The sequence below is a fragment of the Phyllobates terribilis genome, unplaced genomic scaffold (assembly GCF_046119375.1).
Source record: "Phyllobates terribilis strain yellow unplaced genomic scaffold, ASM4611937v1 Scaffold_4__5_contigs__length_816908805, whole genome shotgun sequence".
NCBI classification, from domain to species: Eukaryota; Metazoa; Chordata; class Amphibia; order Anura; family Dendrobatidae; genus Phyllobates; species Phyllobates terribilis.
Window position 1 is genome coordinate 749,293,326 of NW_027362764.1, and position 9,348 is coordinate 749,302,673.

The following is a 9,348-nucleotide window of genomic DNA, read 5'->3' on the forward strand; positions in this document are numbered from 1 at the left end:
GCATGTGTGTTTGCCCTCCATGTAATAATGTCCCTCAGTCCAAGCTCATTTCTGTAATAATCGCACCCACCCAGGCCTCTTCTTGGTATAATGTTACCCGTCATGTAATAATGTCCACCATTCTGGGCCCCTTCCTATAATACTGTCCTCCATCCTGGGCAACTTCTAGTAATAATGTCCCATCCTGGGCACGTTCAGTAATAATGTTCCCCATCCTGGGCTCCATCCTATAACAATGTCTTCCATCTTGAGCCCCTTTCTGCTATAATGTTTCCCATTCTGGGTCTCTTCCTGGTATAATGTCCCCTATCCTGGGTCTCTTCTTGGTATGTTACCTGTCATGTAATAATGTCCCCCTTTCTGGGCCAATTCCTATAATACTGTCCTCCATCCTGGGCAACTTCCAGTAATAATGTCCCATCCTGGGCACTTTCAGTAATAATGTCCATCTTGAGACCCTTCCAGCTATAATGTCCCTCATTCTGGGTCTCTTCCTGGTATAATGTATCCCATCCTGGGTCTCTTCTTGGTATAATGTCCCCTATCTTGAGGCCCTTCCTGGTATAATGTCTCCCATCCTGGGCTCCTTCTTGGTATAATGTCCCCCATCCTGGGCCCCTTCTTGGTATAATGTCCCCCATCCTGCGCCCCTTCTTGGTATAATGTCCCCCATCCTGGGCCCCTTCTTGGTATAATGTCACCCATCTTGGACCCCTTCCTGGTATAATGTCCCCCATCTTGGGACCCTTCCTTGTATAATGTCTTCCATCTTGAGCCCATTCCTGGTATAATGTCTGCCATCTTGTGCCCCTCCCTTGTATAATGTCCTCCACCCTGGGCCTCTTCCTGGTATAATGCACTCCCATCCTGGGCCTCTACCATTCTTGTCCAGCACATTTTAAAAAGAAACAAAAGATTATTCTTATTAACCAGATGAGTCACTGCCATGCGCTGCCCGTTATGGGCAAGCCGACGTCTGCAGCTGGCCTCTGATTGGCTGGCAGCATGTATTGCAGTGCAGGGAGTTAACGTATCTCTGTGCCACAATACATTTCAACTAAATGTGTATCTAAGGATGCACATCCATAGGAAATTGGTGCTGGCATCAGCGGGCCCCTCACCACGCATGGGCCTGGTCGCTGTTACACCTTCTGCAACTACGATTATTAAACCCCTGGTGGTATGTGCTCATGGCAGCTCCAATAAATGGGAGGTAATGAACAGAAAAGTGTCAATAGACTAATACAGTCTCCAGTAAGTGTTGGAGTACAGGCCCTTCCCTATGGGACAAAAGTGACAGAAGAGCTTTTGTGTGCATATAGGATATATATATATATATATATATATATATATATATATGTCTAGGCCTCCAGCACTAGAGAGTTGTCATTAACTCACCCATTTTCCTCTAATGAGATGACTGTGCTCATTCCGTCCCAGTCTGTACAGCAAACCGGAGAAGTGAGCTGCAGAAAACAATACATTTCAGCACCAACGCTGCTCTCCACCCACATACTAAACCTGTAAATGCTTTAATCTTCCTGTAAGCAACTTTTTTTTGTATCTCTCCATGTAAACCATAAGAATAGTTAGACCTGCAGTTCTCAAGAATTAGACTTAGGCGAAAAAACGCTCTGGTGACATAAGTTCCTGGGAAATCTGGGTCCAACATCTGTAATATGAATATTTCGATAGAGTTTAAGGGAAAATCTGACATTTGAGACCAACCTGCATTCACAAAATAGTAAATAAGGTGGAATGTGATCTTGCATCCTAGGCAGAGACGGCGGCAGTGACCGGTGAACCTGGGCAAGTGCCAGGTCCCTCAGTACCTGGGGGCGCACTCAGCCCTGTGCTCACTAAATATATGGAGGAGCTAGCTGCAGAGCTGAGCCTGATCCATACAGCATGGGTGCTGGCCTTGTCGTACAGCTGACCCGAGCCTAACAGCTAGCTCTGATCTCAATAGTATAACTCCTTAGATGCTGCTGTCAATTGTGAAAGTGGCATTTAAACAGTTATAAATAGGGTGCTAATGGCCTTGACATGGCAGCCAGGGGCTGATGAACGACCCTGTGTCTGCCATGTTTGTACACTGATGAAGCCCAGTTTGTGGATTCATATGAGAACCCTAATTTTGACATTTTATTGTAATATTAGAATATTGCAGTATATTGTACGAGCGATGGCAGGTTCAAGTCCCCTATGGGGACTAATAAAATATGTCTAGAAAAAAAATGAAAAATATAAATGAAAAAAAAAAAAGTTCAAATTACCCTACACTTACACTTGCTCACGGAACGTTATTGAAATCTAACAAAATGAGAAAATTCAGATATTAAGTACTCGTGCTTGTTTAACTAAAATAATATTATAATATTTATTCCATACGGTGAACGTCAAAACGAAAGAAAATGTCAGAATTGCTGTTTTATGGCCTCTTCAGCTCCTGAAAAAAATGGAATGAAAAGAGATCAGAAAATCATATAAATCCCAAAATGGTAGCAATAAAATCTTAATACAACTCTTAGGCTGGGTGCCCACGTAGCGTTTTTCAAGCGTTTATGCTGTGGAATTTCCGCAGCGTAAACGCTTGTTAAACGCTAGGTAATCCGCACCCCATGGTCCCCAAGGGGATTCCGCATGTTCTGCGTTTATGCTGCGTACAAAAATCCGCAGCATGTCATTTAATTTTGCGGAAGCGCAGCGGAACTCCCGCCATTGACTTGCATTGAAACGCATAGAAACCGCGACTGTACATTTTTACAAGCGGCTTCTATGCGTCTCTATGTGCGGATGGTACCTGGGTACCATTGTACCTGTAAAAAAAGAATAAAATAACAATTAAAGTTTATACTCACCTGTCCGGCGTCTTCTCTCTGAATGCCAGCAGCGCTGAAGGACCTTCGGTGACGTCACAGTCATGTGACCGCAGGCCCTTCACCGCTCTGTCTCGCGATATGCCGGCAGCCGGGAACCAGACAGGAACGAGCGCTGCAGCCACGCCGGGGCCTCGGGGGTGAGTATAGCTTTATTTGTTTTAATTTTTACGGTTCACACTGTATAAATCCATGCTGTTTGCATGGATTTATACAGTGTGACCTAGTTGTCAAGCACTTTCCAAGTGATGCTATCGCCTGGAAAGTGCTTGTCAGGCTATGTGCCCACGATGCAGAAATAAAGCAGAAAATTTCTGCAGCATTTCTGCATCTCCCTGGCAGAAAAAAACGCATGCAGATTGTGCATGCGTTTTTCCTGCAGAATACATGCGGATCCACATGCGGGTTCACATGCGTTTCCGCATGCAGATTGACAAGCACTTTCCAGGCGATAGCATCACTTGGAAAGTGCTTGACAACTAGGTCACACTGTATAAATCCATGCAAACAGCATGGATTTATACAGTGTGAACCGTAAAAATTAAAACAAATAAAGCTATACTCACCCCCGATGTCCCGGTATGTGCTGCAGCGCTTGTTCCCGTCTGGTTCCTGGCTGCCGGCATATCGCGAGACACAGCGGTGAAGGGCCTGCGGTCACATGACTGTGACGTCACCGCAGGTCCTTCAGCGCTGCTGGCATTCAGAGAGAAGCCGCCGGACAGGTGAATATAAACTTTATTTGTTATTTTATTCTTTTTTTACAGGTACAATGGTACCCAGGTCTGGATGAGAGTCTCCTCTCCTCCAGAACTGGGTACCATCCGCACATAGAGACGCATAGAAGCCGCTTGTACAAATGTACAGTCGCGGTTTCTGTGCGTCTCAATGCAAGTCAATGGCGGGAGTTCCGCTGCGCTTCCGCAAAATTAAATGACATGCTGCGGATTTTTGTACGCAGCATAAACGCTACGGAAAAATCCGCAGCATGTGCATAGAACATGCGGAATCCCCTTGGGGACCATGGGGTGCGGATTACCTAGCGTTTAACAAGCCTTTACGCTGCGGAAATTCCGCAGCATAAATGCTTGAAAAACGCTACGTGGGCACCCAGCCTCAATCTGCATGCGGAAACGCATGTGTACCCGCATGTGGATCCGCATGTATTCTGCAGGAAAAACGCATGCACAATCTGCATGCGTTTTTTTCTGCCAGGGAGATGCAGAAATGCTGCAGAAATTTTCTGCTTTATTTCTGCATCGTGGGCACATAGCCTAATAGACCAAAAGATGTAAAAAAAAGTTAAAACTCATGGAAGGCAATAAGGAAAAATCAAAAGTGAAGAGGACCCCACTGGGTCTCACAAGTACCCCTGTAAAGCTGGAGTTGGCCCTGATTCTAAATGACAGGCCTCATGCCTCTTAGGAATTAATGAGCAGAACTTCTTTGTAGACTTTTTATTTATTCAATGGAAGGAGCAGAAGGCAAAATAAGCTAGAAAAACAGAACAATTTTGAAACTTTGATCCTGTATGAATTTATAAAAAACCATAACAATAATGTAAAAAATGAAGACCAGTCAAGAGAAGAAAGTAAACTTTTTATACAACAGGCTCATTAGAGGACATCTCCCCTGGGAGATTTCTATTGATATCAGTAAGTTGGGAAAGAAAACTGCGGTTATTCTGTTTATTCATTTATTTCCAGAGGGGATGAATATAATTAACTAGACTTTATTTTGTAGCTGCCGTTTAATCACATAACACCGACAACTACAACCACAATTTCATTTAGAGGCACTAATAATTCATAGGGTTGCTACTCCTCGCTGGAATCCATTAATATGTAATTATATTTTAGTTAAAGTTATTAAATGTTATTTGCTTCTTTTCCATAAAAAATGCTGTAATGTAATTCTCACGTTAACGCAATTATAGGATTTAATTGCATTACCACTCCTGACCACATGGTGTGCTGTTAACAAAAACAGCTGTGAGCAACAAAAAACACTATGCATCTTGATTCAGGCAGATGTAGTGAAATACTTTATAGCACCCCCTTTTGGTAGAAATGTTTAGCAAATTAATTATGTTTTTTTCCAGACAATTAAAAAACATTTGCTGTAACACATATAAAACTTCTAAGTTTAAACCTTCTTACAGTAAGTTATCTTATCAGTATAAACTATTGAATGGACTTAAAGAGATGTTAAAAAAATAAACTAAAAACTATTAGTTCCGCTATTGTTTTCAAGAAATAGTGTCTTGTCAGTGGACCGTGTCCCAGATCTGATCACTTGAATGGACCCCACTTGTAATACAAGCCCATGTACGATGGTGGTGAGGCTTATAGAAAAAAAAAATAAACTCAAAGACATTTTTCTGTTCACACAAAACATACATTTTCCTATTTATTGAGATTTTTCATTTCTATGATTTTAAAACATTTTCTTGTGTCTTGAGTTTGCTGTTACATCCTGATTATGGCGCCCCCTGCTGTTGTTTTGATTACCTCTTAGAATGTCCACCTAATGTGTCCAGTCCCGTGGTCACACATGCTCAGTAGCTCAGCCCTAAATCTCAGATCCTCTTGTTCACAAAGTGATTTCCGCTATTGTAAAGGCCAGATATTTGGAATCAGCGCACTAGAAGGGCTGAGCGCAATAAGTGGACGTTCTTCAGGGAAAAAGGAAAACTGGGAAAATACAATAAATATATTTATACTGTATATACAAGAGCATTATTTTTAATTATTCCAATTGAAAATCTATTTTAGTGGCTTGTAGACCACCACAGCCAACTAAAGAAGACCCTCAGATTAGATAGCTGTCAGATGAACTATTGATTGGTCGTTCGATAGCGGTCTCCCCCCGACTTCCCATACATAAGACGTTCAGCCAAGCTTTACTGAGATCTATACGACAAAGCCGCTGTGATACTTCCCTTATCTACTCTCGGTACAAAAGGATCAGGTGTTGAAATTCCAATGGCCAGATCCTTCTCTCCCCCAACATTAACTACCGGAGAAGAGTCGGAAGGCCCCCATACACATTAGGTGGTCGTCCGATTCCGTTGAAAATACATTTTATTTCACATGTATGGGGGGGGGCCACCTACCATCCGAATATCGATAACATTTTTGTTCTTTCTTCCAGTCGTCCGGACACGTCTTTCTCCTGGTTCGTCAACCCCTTCAAGTGTTTCTTCCATCTGATCTGGAGAAATTACAAGAAGTATATCATCATCGCCCTGGTCCTGCTCATTCTAGCCTTGTTTATTGCTTTGTTTGTCTATACACTGCCCGGAGCCATCAGTCACAGGATCCTGAGTGGGTGAACATCCGCTGGGTGGGAAGACTTGTAGACCTACAGCAGGACGGCATCCAGGGCTAAGGAGAAAATTCAAGTTCCTTTACTGCTCTCTGTCTAAAATTGATGACCTGATGGACAAACTTACAGGAACTTCCTAGTACCCAGAAACCGCCCTCTCAGCGGCAATGCAGAACACTTTTAATAATAAACTACATACTGTAACTATATCATTATATATTATGGCATATAAAACGCTCACTCCCTAGACCTCCAGGGATAGTAGATATTAATCCAAAATCATTTCAGGACACTATGAATAATGTTAAAGGATTATTCTCAACTCGCCGAGATAAACTGTAAGGACAAAAGTATTGGGACACCTATACAATACACCTGAAGGAGGTTTTATGAAATCCCATAGTACATCCAGAGGCAATAATAAGGAGTTCGTCCCCACTTTTCAGACACTGATGTTGGAGGAGAAACTCACAATCTCCTTCCTGGTTCATCCCAAAGGCATTGAATGGCGTTGAGGTCCGGGCTCTGTGGGGCCAGTCATATTCTTCCCACCAAACATCCCCCTCCATGTCTGTATGGAACTTGTGCACTGGGCACAGTCATGGGGAACAGAAAAGGGCCTTCTCCAAACTGTTCCCACAAAGCTGGAAGCTACAATTGTCCACAATGTCTTGTGATGAAGCATTAAGATTTCTCTTCATTGGAACTAAGGGGCCAAGTCTGAACCCTGATAACAGCCCATAGCATTATCCTCCTCCACCAAACTGTACAGCGGGCACAATGCAGTCGGGGGTGACGTCCTCCTGGAATCACCAAACCCAGACTCCTCCATCATCCACCAGATAGAGAAGAGCACTCCATCACTGCACAGAACACATCTCCTCCAGAGTCCAGCGGTGGCGGCTTTACACCACTCCATCCAACTCTCGGCATTGTGCTTGGTGACGTAAGGCTGCATGCAGCTGCTCGGCTATGAAGCTCCCGGCGAGGGTGCAGTGTTTGTGTTGATGTTCAACACCAGGGATGAGGGGCCATATGTTATACACTGGGGGCAAGGGACCAGATGTTATACATTGTGGGCGAGGGGCTGGACATTATACATTAGTGGCAACGGGGCCGAACGTTATACATCAGTGAAATGGGGCCGGATGTTATACGCCAGGGGCATTAGGAGTGAACAAAAGATTCAATGATTATGAGGTGTATCCCAATCATTTTCTCCATATACAGTAGTGATTCACCTATCCAAAGGATAGTTGATAACTTGCTGATCCCTGAGGGTCCAATTCCTTGGACTGCCGCCATGGGGCTCTGAAATGCTGCATTTGTGCCAACTGATCCATTCTAACCAGACGTTTCTGGGCCCATTCTTGGTTGGACCCCCCAGCAGACAATGAGTTATCACCTTTCCCAATGATGGGTAATAACTCGCTGAGTTGTAAATAATCCTTTACTAGAATTCACCTCTTTAGATCATCAGAGATATTAGGTATTAATTAAGTCACCCTAGACCGCCAGGGACATTCCAGTCCTTTACTAACCCCTAAACCATTCTATGTAAAGACCTGCGATAAAAGGAAGGTAACGATTAGATTTACTATCTCTTTCCTGGTCACCAAAGTGCTTGGGCTCCATCGACGTAACTTCAATTTTGACCAATGTAGAAGCTGCTTTATGGACATTTTATTGATTGCACATATGCTGATTCGAGCAAATGCTGAAACACTCGACTTGTACAAGTATTTTGATATATTGAGAAAACTGCAATGAATTTATGACAATGTCAGTATGCTTGTACTAAAAAGGCTGCCAATATTTTCACAGCCGGTATATATTACAGCCATCAAGGCACATTATGTATATTCTGCTCCGAGCTGTAATAAATGCAACAGCTGTAGAAATATATTTTAGAAACTCTGTTTTCTTATTTTTTTTTTTGAGGGGAGGAGGGTACATTTTATTATTGCATTTCTCCCAGAAATTTCAGCTTCCAGAACATGTGTGAGATGAAGGACACATAGGATCACAGGTAAGAGTAAGAAGAGAAGGAAGGAACAAAAACAACAAGCAAATTCACAGGGGGAGCGATTGGTTGACATCGCAGTGGTCAGACCACCAGCGTTAACTGTCACATACCCTGGGGTTAAGTGATAAATCTTTGTCGTAAGACAATCCCTTTAAATTCATACATTTTACAGCTACCTCTTCTTTAATAAAATATCTTGTCAATGCTCCTGCCTTCGATGTGGCACGGACTTATCAGAAAAAAACAGGGAAGCCATTTGTTTGTCCTAGAATTCAATTTTTTACAGTGTAGGTGTGTCATCTACAGTTGTCAAATTGGACTAGTAAAACAGGAGAACTTTTCTATTTTAAAAAAAAACGATACTCCCCCTTTACAAAAAAGGATTGCACAAGAAATGCAAAAAACTCATAAACACACCTTCTCCCACTGATTTCAGATTTGCACATCTGTAAAAAATATTGTACTGGCTTTCGGCTTTCTAGTGCATGAAGAATTTCAAGTGCATGAAGAATGAAGAAAAAGGCTCTGATATTCCCCTATGATTGGCAGCGCTATACCATGTCATGTGTCAACTGAAAGGCATTATGGGGAAGCCGTGGTTGAGGACATGTCAACCTTCTCTGGTTGATGCAATCTTCTGTGATGTGTAAAATTCCAATTTTTTTTTAAATCAGATAAATTTTTATTCGTTTAAAGATAGAATAATAAAATACATCTTCAGTACAATAATTTCCCATTTTCTTATTAACAAAAAGAACCCCTCACCCACCCTCCCTCCCCTTTTACGGACGACAATAATCCCTTATCGTTATATAACATATGTTTCAACGTCTTATAATCATTACAATGTATTTTATACTGTAATGTAGTCATCGGATTCTTTCCTCCAAAAGCATTAACATTAACACACCTTCCATGGTGCCCATAGGTTGTCACTGAGTTTGGCGTTTTTCCTTTTTAAATAAATTTTTTCCTCCATTCGTACCACATAATCCACCTGCCTTATGTTCTGGTCGCACCCAATACCTAGCTATTACCTTCCTAGCTGCATATAAGAGTCTGGCAATTGCCAATTTTGCGACATCATTCCCCACAAGTTCCTCCACATATCCCAGC

At 42.5% G+C, this 9,348-nt stretch overlaps 1 protein-coding gene across 3 annotated transcripts in view; it reads left to right on the forward strand.

The window, feature by feature from the left end:
- FER1L6 (fer-1 like family member 6) overlaps nt 1-8,111 on the forward strand; it is a 217,004-nt gene extending 208,893 nt beyond the window's left edge. For all 3 annotated transcript variants that reach the window (XM_073679859.1, XM_073679860.1, XM_073679861.1), the window contains one exon: nt 6,033-8,111. In XM_073679859.1, coding sequence (XP_073535960.1) covers nt 6,033-6,213 — 181 coding nt within the window. In that variant the 3' untranslated portion in view covers nt 6,214-8,111. The remainder of the gene's footprint in view (nt 1-6,032) is intronic.
- The last annotated feature ends 1,237 nt before the right edge of the window (nt 8,112-9,348 follow it).